Source organism: Camelina sativa, chromosome 3, assembly GCF_030686135.1.
Source record: "Camelina sativa cultivar CO46 ecotype springtype chromosome 3, ASM3068613v1".
Classification (NCBI taxonomy): domain Eukaryota; kingdom Viridiplantae; phylum Streptophyta; class Magnoliopsida; order Brassicales; family Brassicaceae; genus Camelina; species Camelina sativa.
Window position 1 is genome coordinate 29,116,308 of NC_141882.1, and position 20,488 is coordinate 29,136,795.

General features: G+C 33.1%; 4 protein-coding genes across 7 annotated transcripts; all 4 read left to right on the forward strand.

Annotated features, from left to right (window-relative positions):
- The first annotated feature begins 916 nt into the window (after positions 1-916).
- LOC104778161 (nuclear pore complex protein NUP50A) lies at positions 917-3,568 on the forward strand. Its single transcript, XM_010502542.3, has 2 exons — positions 917-1,048; positions 2,026-3,568. The coding sequence occupies exon 2, from the start codon at positions 2,068-2,070 to the stop codon at positions 3,373-3,375; it is 1,308 nt and encodes a 435-aa protein (XP_010500844.1). The 5' UTR covers positions 917-1,048; positions 2,026-2,067; the 3' UTR covers positions 3,376-3,568.
- A 2,323-nt stretch (positions 3,569-5,891) lies between these two features.
- Positions 5,892-6,809, forward strand: LOC147947832 (uncharacterized). The gene is made up of 2 exons (XM_087507469.1): positions 5,892-6,132; positions 6,247-6,809. The coding sequence occupies exons 1-2, from the start codon at positions 5,892-5,894 to the stop codon at positions 6,807-6,809; spliced, it is 804 nt and encodes a 267-aa protein (XP_087363595.1).
- Positions 6,810-8,084: 1,275 nt separating this feature from the next.
- Positions 8,085-11,199, forward strand: LOC104778162 (beta-D-glucopyranosyl abscisate beta-glucosidase). Its single transcript, XM_087507019.1, has 13 exons — positions 8,085-8,426; positions 8,536-8,605; positions 8,695-8,750; positions 8,839-8,914; positions 9,019-9,096; positions 9,196-9,283; positions 9,385-9,649; positions 9,750-9,859; positions 9,954-10,168; positions 10,276-10,310; positions 10,396-10,498; positions 10,591-10,702; positions 10,803-11,199. The coding sequence occupies exons 1-13, from the start codon at positions 8,250-8,252 to the stop codon at positions 11,005-11,007; spliced, it is 1,590 nt and encodes a 529-aa protein (XP_087363145.1). The 5' UTR covers positions 8,085-8,249; the 3' UTR covers positions 11,008-11,199.
- A 3,615-nt stretch (positions 11,200-14,814) lies between these two features.
- TSA1 (TSK-associating protein 1) lies at positions 14,815-19,675 on the forward strand. 4 transcript variants are annotated; one of them, XM_010502544.3, is made up of 26 exons: positions 14,815-15,027; positions 15,140-15,191; positions 15,264-15,305; positions 15,404-15,489; positions 15,619-15,688; positions 15,786-15,857; positions 15,969-16,016; positions 16,095-16,160; positions 16,250-16,297; positions 16,400-16,465; positions 16,557-16,604; positions 16,685-16,747; positions 16,824-16,871; positions 16,971-17,039; positions 17,129-17,176; positions 17,274-17,333; positions 17,431-17,478; positions 17,560-17,622; positions 17,716-17,763; positions 17,842-17,910; positions 17,988-18,035; positions 18,125-18,184; positions 18,268-18,315; positions 18,399-18,440; positions 18,521-18,696; positions 18,789-19,675. In XM_010502544.3, exons 1-26 carry the CDS (start codon positions 14,965-14,967, stop codon positions 19,131-19,133), a joined length of 1,896 nt encoding a protein of 631 aa, XP_010500846.3. In that variant the 5' UTR covers positions 14,815-14,964; the 3' UTR covers positions 19,134-19,675. The 4 variants fall into 4 exon arrangements, with proteins under 4 accessions (XP_010500846.3, XP_087363135.1, XP_087363134.1 ...); XM_087507009.1 differs by having other exon boundaries at positions 18,402-18,440; XM_087507008.1 differs by having other exon boundaries at positions 14,867-15,027; positions 15,140-15,305; positions 18,402-18,440.
- The last annotated feature ends 813 nt before the right edge of the window (positions 19,676-20,488 follow it).

Here is a 20,488-nt window from a genome sequence, read left to right on the forward strand (position 1 = left end):
TTCTTTATTTCATCTCTAATACCTTTCTTTTCTTATCTTAGATGGTTTAAAATCCATTTATTTGAAAAAAAAAGACGATTTGGTTTCACGTGAACATGCAACCTTCCAGTTAGTGGATAATCAAAATATTTTTTGTTTGATTGATTTTATATCTACACTAATTTTTTGTTTTGGACTCCATGTAGTTATGTACTTATGTCACAAATGCATGTTGAAAAAGAAACCAATCTGAGTTTAGCACACGGTGAGCTGCTCACCTTTCTAGATATTCTCTTTATATTTATTATTGTATATATACTATTCTTTTGCACTTACCAAGCTTTTCGGTTTTTGGTACACCCTAGGATTTTGCTTTGATCCATTTGTATATATTTTCAAACAATTGGGAGTAAATTAAAGGGGCCTATGTTGAGGCCACAAAGGAGGAAAATATGTTGGAGGAGGAGAAAAGAAAGAGATGAGTTTGGCGAAGTTGTTCAAAGTTTTTGTTGAATGATAAAATGTTTAATTGATTCTAAAGTGACTATTAAATGCTCTATGTACTTTGTAATGATTTAATAGAGTAATATGTGAGCATGATAATCATGTAATTATATGATAATTTAGGATTTTTTTTCCTATAATTAGACTAATATTTTATTGTATATCTATTAACGGGTTGAATATAAAAATAATAAATAAAGTTGATTTAATTACGATTGTAAAAAACAAATTATTTTGTGTGGCATACGGGTGGAATCCTAAAATTAATATTCAAAATACAATTATACAATATAAATACAAAAAAAGAAAAAATAATAAATAAATAAAATTTAAAAATGTTAATTAAAAAATTGTCCTCCGGTTCATTGTGGCTTAAAATCTAGTATATAATAAAGTCGCAGAAATGTCGATTAAAATATATAAAAAAAAAATATTGAGAGAGAGAAAGATACATATTTCGATTTGGGTTTTTCTTCTTCTTCTTCTTCTATTAAACCTCTCTTTAAGCTTTGTCTTCGTCTCTGACCACTTCGCTCCGGCGTCTCTGCTACTGCTCACTTTCGCGGTAAGTCTCTTCCTATTTTTCTCCTCGCCGGTCATTGTCTTCGTATCTTTGGGTTATCTTCATCCTCGGAAATGTTTTTTTTTTTCCCTTTCTTGTCAAAGGTTTAGCTGCTTTGATTAGGGTTTTGTGATCCTGGTTGTTTCTTGTGGAAAATAGTTATGGGCCATTTCTTTATTTTTGTTCTTGATAAGTTTGTCTTGATGAATTAGGTTTTATTTGGTGATTTAACTCGTTTTTGTCCGATTTGGGTTTCCTTGTGCGGCGTTTCTTTGATTACTCGATTCGCTGAGATTGTTGGAGACTAGCATGAATTTGAATTTGTGTTTGAAATGTAAACCCTTCAATTTGATGCTTCTTATATCGGATTTAGGTTTCAAGTTGTCTGTGTTTCCTCTTACATCTAGGGTTTTGATTGTTTTGGGTTCTGCTGAATCCTCAGTGCATTGGTTCAATTCGTGCAACTGTATCAGTGCTTGGTTCCTTTTGTGCAACCCCTTTGTTTGAATCTTATGCATAGATTGAGAATACTAGATCCACTGATGTTGATTTTATTTTCATTGCTTGTATGTCTCCAAGTCTCTTTAATTCAAGTCTTACATCTAAGTTTAGCTCTACCTCTTCTGTTCCATATTTGGAAGTGTTAATTAGCTGTGTTCTGTGCATGCATTTTAAGCCTTTCTGGATATTTGTGTAAAGGTTACACTTTTATGCGCTATTATTGTCTTTCGTCATTCTGCTTTTGTAGTTTTCGATTTTCCAATTGCAGTGTCATGTTTGAGCTTTTGTGCTATTAGATTTGACATTGTTTGTGCTCTGGGGTTGCTAAGTTATTGGGTGTGTTTGAGTATGTCTCATGTGTTTAGCGTTGAAAGGATGTTTTGGATTGTAATTTTTTTTCTCTGTATTCAAAGATTGGATTTGGTTATCTGTCTTTTAGTATCTCTGAGGAAAATTTTCTTGCACGTTTTTTGTTGTAGGTATTCTATAAGTGTGTTTTGTTATTCTCTCAACCATTTCAAATGGGGGACTCAGAAAATGTTCAGCAACCATCAAAGAAGAGAGGTGCTTTGAAGCAGTTATCTCGTGACAACCCTGGTCTTGATGATGAGGACGATTCAGCTGAATTTAAGACTGGAACTTTCAAGAAGGCCAGTGATGAGGTATTGGCAAGTAGAAGAATTGTCCGAATTAAGCGTAAGGAGCCATCTGCTACGCCAGCTGCAGCACCCAATCCATTTGCTGGAATTCAGTTGGTCCCTACTACTGTACCTGCTTCAACTCCTCTGGTAACAGATGCACCTCTGGCCGAGTCAAAATTGACTCCAGCCGAAGCAGTGGTTGAGGATAATCAAAAGGAAATTGATATTGAGGAGGGTGATGAAGTGGACAGTAAGAAGGTTGATGTCAAAGATGCTGCTGGGGAAGACACTGAAAAGACTAAAGATGAGGATGGTAAGAGTGCTGGTGACAAAGTTGCTGAGGCTGATGTAGCTCAGACCGTCTCATGTGTCACAAACGTTAGCAACAACGCTGTTGAAGGAACAGATCAAACTGAAGATCCTCTTGAGAAGGATTTAGGAGGTGTTCAGGCTGAGAAAAAAGAAAAAGAGGGCAACGGAATCGAAGAAGCAGATAAGAACGGCGATAACGGCACTTTCAGTTCATTCCACCAGCATTCAAGTAACAAAAACGCATTCACCGGACTTGCCAGTACAGAGGCTTCTGGTTCATCGTTCTCATTTGGTTCGGTTTCTCAGGATGGTTCAACTGGTACTGGGTCTCTCTTTGGCTTTGGCCTTCCAAGCAGCAATACCTCTTCTCTATTTGGTACAACTGGATCTTCCATTATCAAAAAGAGCGAAGGTACTGGGTTTCCACCAAAGCAAGAGGTTTCCACAGAAACAGGAGAAGAGAATGAGAAAGTTGCCTTCTCTGCTGACTCGATTATGTTTGAATATCTTGACGGAGGATGGAAAGAGCGTGGGAAAGGAGAACTCAAGGTAAACGTCTCCAGTAATGGTGGTAAAGCAAGATTAGTTATGAGAGCTAAAGGAAACTACAGATTGATCTTGAACGCGAGTCTGTACCCAGAAATGAAACTTGCAAGTATGGATAAAAAAGGAATCACATTCGCTTGTGTGAATAGTGTAAGCGAAGGCAAAGAAGGTCTCTCTACATTTGCACTGAAGTTCAAAGACCCGACAATCGTGGAAGAGTTTCGTGTAGCCATTGACAATCATAAAGACAGTAAACCAGTGGAGAAAGCAGAAGAAGCAGTCCTTCCTCTGAAGACACCTGAGAACTCTCCAACAGCTACAGATGCTTGAAGAAAAGGTAAAAAGAAAAAGAAAAAAATATGTAGAAACACTTCTCTATTGTCGTGTGTCTTGTCTTGTTACTTTCAATTAGTTGAATTTTTAGGCAGAGGTAAACTAAATATTTGGAGAAGTTTGTTGCTTTTGTTTTTCCACAGTTGTTGAAACTTTTTAGTTACATGTTTAAGGAACCTATATGACTTAAGCCTGCCTCCTTGATCTATTTTATATGTTCCATATGAATGTGACTGGACCAGACAGGTTTCGAATTGGTCCTGACATTTTAAGGGTTTAAGATTTATTCTTGAAACTGTTGTTCAACCTTGTGATCAATTCGTATGGATTTGTCAAGCTGGTTCTATAATTATCTGTTTAAAATTGATCTATAGATTCTCAGAAAGTTAAAATCAATGCCACCTCGAGCGAAATCGGATGACTCGGTGCAAATGACATTAGCCGATGAAGACCAAACAAGTTGTCACAGCTTGACAAAGGTGGGTTGGCTTCGAAGTGGGATCTACCAAACTAACTCGTAAGCTAATAAAAAAAAATGATTGGTTGCAGCTTTCAGCTACATGCATAGAGAGCCACTGCTTAACACTTCAAGCATCCAATGCAGGCTTGAGAAACAAGGCCTGTAGCTTAGAGCTTATTGAAAAAACACACTAATAGAAGCAAGACTGATACGAAACAATTTCTGTGATAGTTTCAAACGTCAACAATTGCAACTATCCGCAACACAAAGGTGTAAGGATATATAGTGTTTACGGGTAATAACCGAGAACCAAATTGACAACTAAATGAATGTTATTGCTGGCTGAAAATATAGTTGGTTGTTTTTTCAATAAGCTTTAAAATGTTTTATATAGTTTTCGCTTCTTTTTTTTTTGGTGTGCAAACTATAGTTTTTGCTATAAAAGGAAAATCTATTATCTATTCAGAGAAAAGGAAACCCATGCCTCGTGTAAGAGTCACTGTGACCGAAGATCACAATAGTAGAAAAATATTATCTCCAAAGGCATCTCTTGGGTTTGCTTGAAGCCTTAGTAACTAAGTAAAAATATAACCGTAAGATTATATTGACTATATATATAATTAAGTGTTTTGAACATGCATAAATGTTATTATAGCGACGATAATGTGAACGTCACGGTTCGGGTTTTGTTTCATCCATTTCCAAAACAATCTGATCCGTCATCAAAAAGAATCGGGAAAATGGTATTCTGAATTCCTCAAGGCGGAATACGATCCAATGAATGAGATCCAAGAATTCAAATCTTGAATCCTATCTCGAGAAGTAATGTAGCTGCAAGAGTCTTGTTCTTTAGGATCAACATAAGTTTGCGTGTGTCAATGGACCGTGTATGTCGTTTTTGTCTATTGTAAGCAAGATTTGTGAGTTGCATGTTTAAGTTATCGTATGAATAAAATGTCACTTACAATTGTTTACAACAACAATATAGTAGAGTTAAGTCTTTTAACAAAAAAAACAATATAGTGGAGTTATGAGAGAAGATGGAATCATCAAATATGAGTTAGTGATATAAGTTTTTAACTGTCTAATTTTAGTTTTTGCTATGAGAACTCTAAAAAAACAATAACAAAACATTCGCAACTATTACCAAGTCCCCATGTCTCGTGTAGGAGTCATTGTGACATTTTGATAAGGGCCAAATTTATTCCATTCAGGATATTTTTTTTTGACATGGACACATCTTTTGTTCCACATCAAAATATTTAAGCTACATCCTTTAAGAAAAATATGTAAAATAAGAAATATATCATGTAAGAAAAAGAGATAATGAGTGACTAGATTGCCCTTGTAACTGAAAATAAAGTTGAGTTGTTGTTTGTTCACTCTTCTCCTCTGGTAGTTAACAATTAACTAACGAATAATTTGGTCACATTTTCCTTATTTCACAACGGTCTTTTTACCTGCTTTTCTCGGACAATTTTTGTTTTTAACATTATTCTCTCACTCTTAAATTCTGAAAAGTTAAATTTCTGTTATTGAGAAAAAAACAATGATTCCAGATCATGTAAAAAATTAAATAAATATTTCTGACGCAATACGAAAGCCAATAAATAAGTGTCATAATGCTTTTGAGTTTCATACAATTATTTAGGACTTAATAGGGATTTAACACTTACATATGTTTTTTTTCTTTCAATTAATAAGGCAGTTGATCCTTACTTTCTCAGGACCCTTTATTACCTTCTCAGGACCCTTTATTAAAAATTTCACATTTTATTGATCGCCAAACTAATTCATGGCGAATGGATATGCTTTTTAAGCATTTTACTCCGGAGGATGCTGTTTTGATCAGGGGATTACCTTTGATAGTTCTGAGATAGCTGACTCACTAGGTTGGTACTTTACAAAGTCCGGAAAGTATTCAGTCAAATCAGGATATGATGCGGAACATTCGGCAAAACAGAGGTGTCAAGTGTCTCGTTTTGGGCCGGACATTTATCCGCTCCTAGCGGGTGTTTGGCGAGTGGCGTGTCCACCAAAAATAAAGCATTTTATGTGGCAAGTCTTATCTGAGTATATATCGGTTTCGGCGAACCTGAAGAGGCGGGGTATTGCCTGTGATTCAGGTTGTGCTCGATGTGGGGCTGACAAGGAAACGGTAAATCACGCTATTTTCCGGTGTCCGCCAGCTCGACAGACATGGGCTTTAGCTCAGGTGCCGGTCGGACCAATTTCATTTCCTACAGATTCTCTGTATGCTAATGTGGATCATTTCTTGAGTTCTGCTAATCCGGGTGCTTAGGTTGCGGCTTTCCCATGGATTATGTGGTATATATGGAAGGCGAAGAATGCTCGTGTTTTTGATAATATTATGGATAACTCTGAGAATGTTGTACGATTATCGATAGGGGAGGCTTCTACATGGTTACAGGCTCAGGCAGAGGAGGATGGTGCGAATATATCACCGAATCCTAGTGCACCTAGCACTCGAGGAACAGGGCGCGTAGGGTCCCTGCCTAATGACTTCTCCGGTTATAGGTGTTTTGTCAATGGATCGTGGAAAGCGGGAGACGCATTTGCGGGTGCGGGTTGGGTGTGTTCAGCCGCTACGGAAGTTTCGCCGATGAAGGGAGCCGCCAACTTCCGTCAAAGTCTTTCCCCATTGCATGCAGAAGTCGAAGCCTTTGTTTGGGCTATGAGGTGCATGATTGGTCATGATCATCGAGAAGTGGCTTTTTATACTGACTGCTCAGACTTGGTGAAGATAGTATCTTCCCCTCAAGATTGGCCGGCTTTCAAGACCTATCTCGATGACATCAAGATGGACAAGGAGGAGTTTTTTTCTTTCTCTTTATCTTTTATTTTCAGAAATGCTAATGTAATTGCGGACTATTTGGCACGCCAAGCGCATACATCGCCACATCATGTTTTGTTTGTAAACGGTTTTCCCGTATTGGCTCACATGAGCTGATCTTCTTTTGTTGTAAAAAAAAAAAAAAAAAAAAAAAAAATCCTTACGTTGCATTATGACTGACTGATAACTTAAATCCGGACATTTGTGGTAGGTAGTTGAGTACTTTTGTTTAAAGAAAATGACTAGAGTTTCGTAGGATATAAATATATAGATAGTGACACTACAATTTTAAATTTTATTTAATATATAATTAAATTTTATATGTGTCAAACTAATTTTTGTTTCTACTATTTATTATGTCATCTCTCTTATGAACATGGTTACATTAAAAATACGGTTTATAGATTGGTATCAATTACCACCTGGAATGTAGTACCTCAAAATTAAGGTTAAATGAAAATTATATATTAAATTTAAGAGATAATTAATTAAGGGAATGAATTGTTTATCTATTTTTAATATAATGCAATAAACTCTTAATTAAGTTGCATTATAGTTTTGGTCTTTATTATTTGATCATTCTAGAACTAGAAATTTGAATTTTGTGGTACAAATAGAAGTTTTGCAATCGAAAATTTGGTACATGTATATATTGAGTTTTGATAACGTAAATAGACATATATATGCAGTAAGAAAACAAGCTATAATTATCAATATTATCTACAAAAAAATAACTTCATAAGTCTCAAGTATTTTTAGTTTTTTACTGATTGAATGAGACAACAAACAAAAGACTAAACTATAGCTCAATTATTAAGATTTTTTTTAAATTCCTTTTTAATGAAATATTCCCTTTTATGTTTGGAATATTTCTTTTCTTACTTAAATGAATTTAAAAAAAAAGCGCTACTTGCAAATTACAACCAGCAAATAATTTTTCATATGAGTCCGACGTGAAAGCGTTCAAACCGAGTTTCCTTATGAGAGAAACTTGCCCATATAGAGAGACTGTTACAAACAAACAAGTCATTTGTGTCATTCTATACTAGTAATACATTATTAGTAATTTAATACTTATATATAAGTAAGCTCGGATGATTTAAATATAATGCTAATGAATTTGCAAATGATTAATTCATTTATATTTTGTTACAAAAAATATCGCATAAACGTTTCGTGCGATTAAAATAAAATGTAAATATAAAATTACAAAAGAATTATAATAACTTATCAATTACTGAATTTGTTTGCACTTGGAAAGAATTATATTAGAAAGGGTTTCGATTTGTTTCAGCCTTTCAGGAGACTTATAAACAATCACGTGATAATTAATTAGTAATTTTATTTTAACCTAACTAAATTTAATATCAACACACACGTACTTTTGGTGATGATACTGAAACACACATTTCACACACACACACACACACACACACACTATAACACTGACACAACGCTCTATATAACACTGAGCTCTCCTTCCCCTTCATCTTCAACAATTCCCTCCACCAAATATCTATAGCTAGAGAGAGTACTATTAGAGAGAGAAACACAAAAATGGTGAGGTTCGAGAAGTTTCCTTTACTGTTAGGGTTAGCTCTAGTTCTAACTGTGTTCGGAGCTCTGACCAAAGCCGAAGCACCTGTCTGCGGTTCAGGTGTGCCTGAGATAGCATTTAGCAAAGCAAACTTCCCTAAAAACTTTATTTGGGGAACCGCAACCGCAGCGTTTCAGGTCCTTAATTAGGTCCTTTTGTACCATATGTTTTTTTTCTTCTTCTTTGTTATAATTTTGTGTTTATGGTTTTGGATTTCTTTGTTGTTATTTATGTGTGATGATATAGGTTGAAGGAGCTGTTGATGAAGGCTGTAGAGGTCCAAGCATGTGGGATACTTTCACTAAGAAATACCCACGTATGTAATTAATTATCTTTGCTTTTCTTTTTTGGTTTTATTTTCGCGTTTTTATCACTATGTAATTAATGTTGAAAATACTATTTCAGATAGATGTCAAAATCATAACGCTGATGTTGCTGTTGATTTCTACCATCGCTACAAGGTAAATTGATTTTTGTAACATGTCACTTGTCATATATATATTTTCGATTTTTATTGATTAAAAATCATATCAAAATGTATATTAACAGGAAGATATCCAGTTGATGAAAGACCTTAATAGTGATGGTTTTAGACTTTCTATATCGTGGCCGAGAATATTCCCCCGTATGTTTTTCTTATTATAAAATTATTTAATGTCAACTATGTTACCTAGTAATATAAGTTAACATTATGAATTGTTATAAAATGGTTGCAAAATAAAATTTCAGATGGAAGGATGTCTAAGGGAATTAGCAAACAAGGAGTCCAATTCTACCACGACCTCATCGATGAGCTTCTCAAAAACAGTAATTATTTTTCTTCATCTCCTAAAAATTAGCTAATTAAAAACCTCATATATATTAAATAAAATTTATAACTTTTTTCTTTTTGGTTTTTGGATGTAGATATAACACCACTAGTAACAGTCTTTCACTGGGATACTCCTCAAGACTTGGAAGATGAATATGGTGGTTTCTTAAGTGGCCGCATTGTGTAAGTTCACATATAATTAATAATTCTTCTATACATTCACGAATATATACTAATGTTTTAATAACTCAACTATATATATATGCTATATATGTATAATATAGGCAAGATTTTACGGAATATGCGAATTTCACATTCCACGAATACGGACACAAAGTGAAACATTGGATCACATTCAACGAGCCATGGGTGTTTAGTCGTGCCGGTTACGACGTCGGGAAAAAAGCCCCGGGACGTTGCTCATCGTACATCCCCGGTTTTGGACATCACTGCGAAGATGGACGGTCAGGATACGAAGTTTATCAAGTCAGTCACAACTTACTCTTGTCTCATGCTTACGCCGTTGATGCCTACAGAAAATGCAAACAGGTTATATACCTACCCTAGTTACATTATATAATCTCATTTTGTTTGGTTTTAATTATCAAATGTTTTTTTTTTCATTTTTGGTCTGTTAATATATATTTAGTGTGCTGGGGGTAAAATTGGAATTGCACACAGTCCAGCTTGGTTCGAACCCCGTGACCTTGAGGCATCTGGAGGTTCCATTGACCGTGTGCTTGATTTCATCTTGGGATGGTAAAAATATTTTTTGAAAAAAATGTGAACAAATTCTTACGTAATACTTACGATTTTACTCTTTATAATTTATTGTATTATTATTTCGAATCAGGCATTTGGCTCCAACAACGTATGGAGATTATCCACAATCGATGAAAGATCGTGTTGGTTATAGACTACCAAAGTTCACCGAAGCTGAGAAGAAGCTACTCAAGGGTTCTACAGATTATGTAGGAATGAACTATTATACTTCAGTGTTTGCAGTTGATATTAAACCAGATCCTAAGAGCCCAAGTTGGACGACTGATTCTCTTGTTGATTGGGATAGTAAGTTTTCGAAATCACTATATAGCTTTAATGATCTTTTTTAAAAATGTTATATCATTTTTTCTAATATTGTTGTATTATTAATGTACGTTGTTTTTACTAACCAGGCAAGACTGTGGATGGAACCAAAATTGGTAGCAAGGTAATGGCATATAATATATATTTTTTTGGTTTACTTTTTCTCACAGTACATAAATAATTTACTGTATTTGTTTTCCGTTGATTAGCCGTTTGGTGGTAAGCTGGATGTGTATTCAAAAGGTTTGAGATCTCTTTTGAAGTATATTAAGGACAATTATGGCGATCCAGAGATTATGATCACAGAAAATGGTTAGTAAAAAAAATGGTCAAAACTCGTTTCATTCAAATATCAACTTTGTTTTAGTTTAAATGAAAAACGAATGTTTGGGTTTTAATTTAAGGATACGGAGATGATCTTGGAGATAAGCATGATGATGTAGAATTTGGGACACAAGATCACAACAGGAAATATTATCTCCAAAGGCATCTATTCAGTATGAACCAAGCCATTTGGTAAGTAACAAATTCATATTAAACCGGAAAACAAATCATTACATTACATTAAATAATAATCAATGTGATTAACATGGACTGTTTTTTTTTTTTTTTGTAGCGAGGACAAAGTGAACGTTATTGGATATTTCGTGTGGTCGTTGATGGACAACTTTGAGTGGCAAGATGGGTACACGGCGAGGTTCGGGCTTTACTACGTCGATTTCAAGAACAATTTGACCCGTCATCAGAAAGTTTCCGGCAAGTGGTATTCCGATTTCCTCAAGCCGGGATTTCCGACCTCAAAGCTCAGGGAAGAACTCTAGAACAAGAATCCTAACTGTGAAATCCTATCCGGACAAAATAATTGAGTGCGAGGGTCTTTTTAAAATGTTCTTGAGGGACTATATCGGTTTGTGTATTTTATGGGTCGTGTTTTATCGTTCCTATCTTCCTATGCTAGCAAGAGTTGTGAGTTGTTCAAGTTTGATCGTAATAATAAAATGTTGTTTACAACATTAATGGTGTACTCTTCTTCTAACTTTCTGTTGATTTTAATATCTTTAATCTGCGAAAATTGTTTTAGCGAAAAGAATGAATATAATATCAAATTCAATATTATATTACTTTCAAATTCAATATTATATTACTTTCAAGCACAATAAAAAATCATATGAACTTACAATATAAACTTTTTCGAGAAAAAAGAAAGAAAAAAACTTACAACATAATTTATAGTTGACAGAAAAAGTAGACAATTTTACTTGTTTCTTTCATCAACTACTATATATTGCACCGTTTTGTATAACAAAAAAAAGAAAGTGTTGTATTGTTAATTGTAGTCTCATATTTTGGAGTTTGGACAGATTCTGAATAGCTTATAGTTATAGAGTCGTACTTACTGTTTCAGCCTTTGTATTCATGCAAAGCGTGATGTTGCAACACCCTTTATATGATTCAGTACTCATTCAGATGATACAAAAAAAAAATGAGTTTGAATCCGAGATCATACATCTACAATATTTTCACAAACCACTAAACTATAGTATATTTTAATCGTGTTTATATAATTCTACTAGTAGTCATTCCGTGCTATGCACAGATTTAGTTTATATTGTTTTTGGATATTTTTTTGTAATTTTGGAGATCGTGAGTTAAGACAATATAAATTAAAAAAAAATATTATTAAAATTTGAGATATGAGGATTAGTAAAATATGTATCTTTCTATTTATAAGAGAAATTGTAGTTAAAACTTAAAAGTATATGTAAAATTTATTATTAAATTGGATAATAAATACACTAATCTTTATATCAATTAAGTAAGTGTAATTTATACTTTCTCCGGTTTTTTACTTATCGTTTAAGGTTTTCTCACACATATTATAAAAAACTATTAAATTGTCTATTTACCCTATATTAATATATTTTATAAATATTTCATTGGTCAAAACTTTAAAACAGCAGGGAGAAAACTGGAATATTCACCAAACATTTTTATTGAAAACTTAAAACGACAACTAAATTAAAACAGAGAGAATATTTAATTGTTATAGGAATCACATAAACTTTGTGAGAGTTATAGATATGCATTCATTACATATTAATATATTTTCTTATATATGTAATATTTTTAAATACCATTATTTATTACTCATTGTATTACTATAAATATTATGAAAGTTACAAAAATGAGAGTTAGTACAACATATGAGATTGATGTGATAGAATAGAAAGGTTAATAAAAAATTTGTCAGGTTTATAAAAAGAAATTATTGTGAATTAATAACTAAAATTTTCTATTGTTTTAAATATATATTTAAGAGTTATATATATTATAAATATAGATCTATGAACATGCATCTTAGCTAATCAAATCATGAAATTAAATATATATTCACTTCTCTCTTTAAACAGAAATATATACAATTATCTTTTTATCAAAAAAATATATTCAATTCTCATTTAGTCATTTAGATATTATATATTAAAATATACTTTAGTTTAATTTAAATGGATTGAAAATGAAATAAAATAATGTAATATCAAGATCATGTGAATTATTTGTATTAAAGTGTGGAGATAAAACAACCAATTATTATCAACATTATCCTATACAACCCAAATATATATATTATAATCTTATATAACTATTTAATCATCAATTATTTGTTACGCGAAAATTTTGTTATGTAAATTCAATTGAATAAATTTGTTACATTAAATATTAAAAGAAACAAAATGACACTTGTGAAAGAAGAGATCATTAAATGATAATCTTTTGGAGCTTTCCAAAAGAAAACTTTACTTTATTATTAGATGATATAATATAGTAAAGTTTCTTTCAACTCTTACTCTAAGAATCTGACACCCAACATCATTATATTAAAATTCTTTTAAAAAACAAATATACATGAAATTATTTTTTTTCTTTTATAAATATTTTAAAATGAGTGCATAAATCATCAAAATATGAACAATAGTTAAAATAATTTATATTTTTGGAAAAAAAATTCAAGACTTAGTAAGATAATATTTCTTCTAAAGTTAGGAACATCCCAAAAATGGATGATCCGAACAACGATACTATTATTACCGGTGTTTTGTTGTTAGTTGGAGATTGAATCGAGGATAGAATAGAAAGTAAATGTTTTAGTTTTCACAATAGTCTGACAGAGGATGCATTTGTATGGTAATAGGTTGTTTTTAGAAAACTAAACTTTATAGAATGTTTGAGCTTTTAAGAAGAAGAAGGGATTAAAATCAAATATTAATGAGAATAATTTCGCAAGTGTTTCAAAATAATAAGTTAAAAATGAGAAGTAATATAAACAAAAATGAAAATTGAGGAAAATAGTGGGTATAAGGTTATTCATAAAATGATGGTATTATTTCAAATAAAAAATAACTGATTATGTTCATAATTTATTCTGAAATTCGTAATATGAAAACTTATAAATTTTATGTAATTAAAAAATACCATGACGTTTGAAATAATAAGTGTGAATCAAACAAAATAATTAAGAATTAGATCAAAACCATCTCAAAATCTTACGTAATTTTTCAGAAAGTAAGCTCAAAATTTTAATTTTATATAAACAATTTTTTAAAAATTTAAACTAATTTACTTAAATAATACCTACCCACTATCTTACTTAAATTTGATTCCGTTTGTGCTCGTGAAAATTATATAAGATTCAAACACAGAAATTAAACCCAAGAATTAAAACCTATAAATTTAATTTAATGTTGGTATAGTTCCAAGATGAAACCAACCACAGACTTATATAAGGTAGCTTTAGATTCTTGGGGGCTGCATATGTTTCTGATTAAAGAAGGGATGAAGGAAATGTAGATTGTTTTTTTTTTTTTTATGGGCTTATAGTTAATTAGGTCTAAACTATAGTTAATTAGGTAAAAAAAATACAGGTGTCAAAAATATAGTAAGCCAAGTGTCATCTCCTCGGCAAAAGTTGAGAAAAACTTTCTCATATTATATAACATTTACTAATTAATAGTAATATTCTTGGATTTAAAAAAATAAGGCAATCACACAAATAGTGTAAATATGACTTTTTCTTTTCAGACTAGTGGAGAACTCAATTATTATATCTACCATATATATGTACTTATATAGGAAACTGAACAATTTAATTATTTCTTATACAATCTAAATCATCATGTTTGACAATGATTATGAGGCAGGGCTGCTTTATTCGTAGACATGCTCCAAGTTATGTAATGATTTCAGGAATATAACAGTAAAATAGATGAAACAACTGTTTATACCGGTATTATATTTGTGTGCTCTTGAAAGCGACGACACACGGGAGCCATGCATTTAAACTCTTTCCATCAATTTGTTTTACTATATACTGTTTTTTATATATTTGTAACTTTAAGATTTTTTATTTATTATAACTGTCAACAAAATAACTAATATATACTGTTTTTATTTTGTACTTAATTAAAAATATTGTTTCTGTTTCATTTTTTTTTTGTCTTTATAATCATATCTAGTTAAACGTAATTGAATGTCACATTTAGTCCGATGAAATGTCACATTTAGTCGGATGAAATAATACTAATTACATTTCACATCTTATTAAATTAGCTAACACACCAAAATGAGTTATCCAAAAGAGTCACGAGAAAGAAAAAAAAAATGAAACCCACGTTTGAGTTAGTTACAACGGTTTTATCTTAAAAACGTTTCCACAGCCATGTGATGCATCTTCAAGCTTAAAGACTGTCTATCTCGTTCTTGTAACGGAAACCTCGGCCATGAAAACGATTTTTTTGGTTCTGTGTCTTTTTCTTTCAAGCTTGCATGAGGGTTCTTGTCAGGTAAACACAAACAATAAAAAGAATGGGAACATGTCTTTTTATTTATCTATTAACCATATAAAAAGGGCAGAATTAATTTAATAGTTTGTTATGCATCTTGGTATCTTTTTAGGATGATGGTAGTGGTTTGAGTAATTTGGATCTAATCGAACGTGATTATCAAGGTAAGAAAAGATATCTTCCTATTTATTTGTTTTCTTGGATTATTTTTTCGAGTTTGTGTTTTTTACTTGTAGATAGTGTCAATGCTCTTCAAGGCAAGAAAGATGAAGATCAATGTAAGATCTCTCTCTATATATATCACTTTCTTGTTTCTTTTCTCAATTCTGGTTTTTGTTGTGACAGCTTCTATGTTTGTGTTCATGTGTGTCTTCAGCTGCAAAGATACAGAGTGAAAACCAGAAGAACAATACAGTGACTGATAAGAACACTATTTCCCTGTCTCTATCAGATGAATCTAAGGTTAGGGTTTAATTAGCTTGTGTTGCCTCTTTACGTTTAGCTGATGAATGAATCTGCCTAAGAAATTTTTGCAAAGTAGTTTCTTCTAAGAATAAGGTGACTTTTTGTCTATGTTATGTGTGTTTTAAGGTTGGATCTGTTAGTGATGAAAGTGTTAAACGTTCGAGCCTGTTGGATCAAATCGAACTTGAATTCGAAGGTATAACTCAAGATTTGATCTCTCTTAGTGATTGTGTTTATGGTTTGAAACAAGAAACGCCTTTTAAAGACAAAAAGTCAATCTTGATTCATTTCAGCTCATCTCAATAGTCTTAACCAAGCTGGATCTGTTGGTGTCAAAGCTGAATCTAAGGATGATGAAGAATTATGTAAGATAATTTTTTTACTTAATTTCTAAACATTTTTATGAACGTTTTGTTTCTTCTAGAGTTCTTTTTTTTGCTGAGGTAGTTGTTATGTCATATGTGTCTTGTTTTCAGCTGCTCAGAGACAAAAGATGCTGGAAGAAATCGAACGCGAATTTGAAGGTATACTCTAGTTTCTAGGAACTTTACGTATAATTTTTTTGTTAACCTGTGTTCTTTTGCTTCTCCTATTTGTTGCAGCTGCTTCAACTAGTCTGAAACAACTAAAGACTAATGAAATCAACAAAGGAAGTGATGAAGCACAAGGTAAAGACTCTTCCTCTTGACTCCCATTTTATCCTTATCATAGTATAGTTTATACTAACTGAAACAGGTTTTTGTATCACTTGGTACAGCTGCAAAGAGACACAGTTTGTTAGAAGAAATCGAACATGAGTTTGAAGGTATATTACGTAACATACCTGTCTTAAATATTTCCTCTGTAATGAGATATGATCTTGAATCTAAGAGCTTGCTTTGTCTTCTGTTTCATCTTTTTACCTTAGCCGCTACAAAAGAGCTTGAACAACTAAAGGTCAATGACTTCACCGGGGACAAAAATGAAGAACAATGTAATGCACCACTTCCCCTCCTCGGATTTCTCTGTTCCATTAGTCTCTATTTTAAGTACTTTTTGTGAATTGTTTTGTGTCTTTGTTATAGCTGCAAACAGAAAGAGTAAGCTTGAAGCTATTGAACGCGAGTTTGAAGGTATCTTGAGATACCATTATGTTTCAATATGTATTGAGAAGAATGCGTAAGTCTTAATGAATAATGAATAATACTTGCAGCTGCTATGGAAGGCATTGAAGAACTAAAGGTTTCAGATTCCAGCGGAGATGATGAAGAACAATGTAAAGTCTTATATGATCACTTTTGGTTTTCCCTGATCCATATAACTTCTGAAGCTTCTTCTCTGTCTTGTTACAGCTGCAAAGAGACTAAGTGTGCTTCAAGAGATCGAACGGGAATTTGAAGGTACTTTACTTACCTTACCAATAACTCTCTTAAAACTGGTTTTATGATTCATCAAGAAAACTATTGTAAGAATATGTTTATGTGTTCTGTTTCTCTTAGCTGCTACAAAAGGTCTTGAACAACTAAAGGTTAGTGATTCAACCAAGGACAATGGCGACAAAGAACAAGGTATAATAAGTTGTCAACACTTCTTTTATCTGATTTATTTTCCTGTATACAGTTTTCTAAATCAGTTTGATCTTACTGTCATAAAACAGCTACAAAGAGACAAAGTATGCTAGATGAGATAGAACGAGAGTTCCAAGGTACATCTACATAACTTTTTTTACTGGTTTATTAGTTCATATCTTATCTCTGAGTATTATCTGAGAGTATTAATGTATCTTAATTTATCACTTGCAGCTGCTACAGATAGCCTTAAGCAACTTCATGTTGATGATTCTACTGAAGACAAAGAAAAATGTATGACAATCTTCTTCTTTGCATCTGCTACTTGTTCAATATGTTCTATTCGCCCTCTACTGTTATCTGAGACAGGTTTTGAATGTATTTGTTGCAGCTGCAAAGAGGCAAAGTATGCTAGAAGAGATTGAACGTGAATTTGAAGGTTATCTTTAATATCAAATGCAGTAGAACCAAACATGGAGGATAGTATTTTAAGCATGTTTTTATTGTATTGTTCATGCAGCTGCAACAAAAGATCTTAAACATCTACATGATTTCACGGAAGGCAATGTTGATGATGAACATTGTAAATATCTTTCTTTCTTCTGCGGTGAAAAGACTATTTTTTTCTTTTTCTTAAGGTATTCTAAGACTATGTTTCTCTATTTTCTTATCACAGCTGCTAAGAGAAACAAAATGTTGGAATATATCGAACGCGAATTTGAAGGTATCTATCCTCACTTACCATTTATCTCATTTTCTTCTTGTTTCTAACCTAAGATTCAATCACATTTTATTCTTGTAGCTGCCACAAAAGGTCTTGAACAACTAAAGGCTAATGATTTCACTGAAGGCACTAATGATGAAGAACAATGTAAGAAAAAAATATTATAGTGATTCAGTTTCTTAACCACAGTATTCTCAGACAGAGTTACTTATTTCTTGTTACAGCTGCAAAGAGACAGAGTATGCTTGAAGAGATCGAACGCGAGTTTGAAGGTATCAGAATATCAGTATTTATCTGTCTAATAAGCTCATTCATATGCTTCAGCGGAGATCATCAACTTGTTTAAATCGTTTACTTGCAGCTGCTATTGGAGGTCTCAAACAGATTCAAGTTGATGATTCCAGAAACATTGAAGAAGAATGTAAACTCTCTGGTCCCTTTTCTTATCTTTGCAACCTTCTCATGCAAATTTTGAAACTTTTTTGGTTATAAATCTTGTTTCAGCTGCTAAGAGAAAGGTAATGTTGGAAGAGATAGACCATGAATTTCAAGGTACATAGTTCAAGATTATATCAATGATCCCTCCTAAGTAAAGAAAGTAACAGTTGAAATCTGATTCCACCTTCTTTGTTCAGAAGCACACAGAGGTATTAGTGCAAATGCTGCTAAAGAAGAACGTAAGAAAAAAAAAACTAAAACTCTTTCTGTTTCACTCACTGTCCCAGACAATTTTCTAATACAGTTCTTGTTCTCACAGTTGCAAAGAAACAGGGTGGCTCTGTTATAGCAGAGGTTCTTGGACTTGGAAACTCAGGTGTTTGCGGCTGTTTTAAACAAGAAAATGCTGTTTTGATACAAGACGAAGATGCTTCAATCGTTATACCCACAAAATATAGCATAGAAGAGATCCTCTCTGAAGAATCTGCAATCAAGGTTTTTGTTTCAGACCTTTTCTTGAACAACAAGAAAAAGATCACAATCATAAATATCATAACTCTAGTTCCTATGTTTTCATGATTTTGCAGGGAACAGAGACTTCTAGTCTCACCGCATCTTTGACTCAACTCGTTGAGAATCACAGGAAAGAGAAGGAATCTCCACTCGGACACAGAGTTCTCACGTCTTCTTCCACAAGCGAATCATCTGCTACATCAGAGACTGTAGAAACCCTAAGAGCTAAGCTGAAGGAGCTTCGCGGCTTAACCGCTAGTGAGCTTGTGACGCGTAAGGATTTCGATCAGATTCTCACTACTGCTGCGAGTTTCGAAGAGCTAAGCTCAGCTCGGATCAGTTACATCTCTAGGTTAGCTAAATACAGAAACATCATCAAAGAAGGACTTGAAGCTTCCGAGCGAGTTCACCTAGCGTAGGTACGAGCGACAATGCTAAAAGAAGCTGCCACAGAGAAGCAAACCGTCGTGGACTCTCATTTTGCAACAGCTAAAACGCTTGCTCAAAAAGGAGACGCGTTGTACGTTAGAATCTTTGCGATCAAGAAACTGTTGGCGACGCTTGAAACGGAGAAAGAATCTGTTGACGCCAAGTTTAAGGAGACTGTGAATAACCTTTCTCATCTTCTTGTTGATGCTTCTGAGGCTTACGAAGAGTATCATGGAGCAGTGAGGAAGGCGAAAGACGAGGTAAGCGGCTGAGGAATTTGCGAAAGAGGCGACGCAAAGTGCAGAGATCATTTGGGTTAAGTTTCTTGATTCTCTTTAAAGAACAGCTGAGATTATTGGTTGTCCTTAGAGCAAATCTAGAGCTCTTATTGGTTCTTCTTTTGTATTTTGGGATGATGTTCTGTTTCAGAATTTGTGTGTTGGTTATATCTGGAGAGCGAGGTTAAGAGATAGAGAAGACGAGAGTCGCTGATCTCTATAATAATGAAAGCATTCAATATTTAAATGTTTCACTCTATAAGACTATACATTCTTCTCCTACTAACTTACGTATGAAGTAATTTTTGTTTTGAAATCTTTAATGTATGGATACTTTTGAAACATAGTTTACAAAGAGATCATGCATAACAAAGTCATCAAGTCAAATTTTCAACTATGAAGTAAAATTAGGTAACTAATTCTTGTTCGAAGTTACGTTGTTGCAGCCTCTCTCTTTTCTTAAAACTTTTTCCTTATCTTGTTCATTATACAACTTACAACATATTTATACTTAGGTTAATGTTTAACATATAGTTTGCAATAACACTAAACCCAACACTTAATGGGCTTGATTAACACAATAGCCCAATGGCCTTTATCCCTTAACAACAACAAAAGTCTTCTCTTCCTCTTCTCTCTCAGTCTCGTGGCTCCTTCTTCTCCAATCTAAGGACTCTTCTGATTCTTTCTTCTTCTCTTTGTGAATCTTGTTACTCTTTCTCTCTTTCAAGTTTGAGCATTAATCAAGGTTTGATTCCAACACTCCCTCTCAAACCTTTGATTAATCCCCAAATTCAAAATTGATTTTTGGATTCTCATCTCTCCATTATGCTTCAAGTTACTTTCTTTTATTTGTCTAGATGTTCCTTTTACAGCATCTGCGTAACTCATCGGCAACATCCCCATCTTCCTTATTGGATTATGCTCAATGAGGTCTCCCTCTTTTTCCATATCCCTTTCTTTCTCTGCCTTGTTCTTGATCTCGATTGCTCTCTGTTTTTCTTCACTCCTTCTGCTCTGTGTCAGTTTGTTCATATGCAACTTTTTATCAACCTGAGAAACTTGTG

Bases quoted from the DNA above. Each gene is read 5' to 3' on its own strand.
- LOC104778161 (XM_010502542.3), top strand. From the start codon at position 2,068: ATGGGGGACTCAGAAAATGTTCAGCAACCATCAAAGAAGAGAGGTGCT.
- LOC147947832 (XM_087507469.1), top strand. From the start codon at position 5,892: ATGTGGCAAGTCTTATCTGAGTATATATCGGTTTCGGCGAACCTGAAG. The intron at 6,133-6,246 runs GTGCTTAGGTTG...GATTATCGATAG, and splicing joins CTTGAGTTCTGCTAATCCGG to GGGAGGCTTCTACATGGTTA.
- LOC104778162 (XM_087507019.1), top strand. From the start codon at position 8,250: ATGGTGAGGTTCGAGAAGTTTCCTTTACTGTTAGGGTTAGCTCTAGTT. The intron at 8,606-8,694 runs GTATGTAATTAA...ATACTATTTCAG, and splicing joins TTTCACTAAGAAATACCCAC to ATAGATGTCAAAATCATAAC. The intron at 9,097-9,195 runs GTAATTATTTTT...TTTTGGATGTAG, and splicing joins CGATGAGCTTCTCAAAAACA to ATATAACACCACTAGTAACA.
- TSA1 (XM_087507007.1), top strand. From the start codon at position 14,965: ATGAAAACGATTTTTTTGGTTCTGTGTCTTTTTCTTTCAAGCTTGCAT. The intron at 16,161-16,249 runs GTAAAGACTCTT...CACTTGGTACAG, and splicing joins AGGAAGTGATGAAGCACAAG to CTGCAAAGAGACACAGTTTG. The intron at 16,298-16,399 runs GTATATTACGTA...TTTTTACCTTAG, and splicing joins AATCGAACATGAGTTTGAAG to CCGCTACAAAAGAGCTTGAA.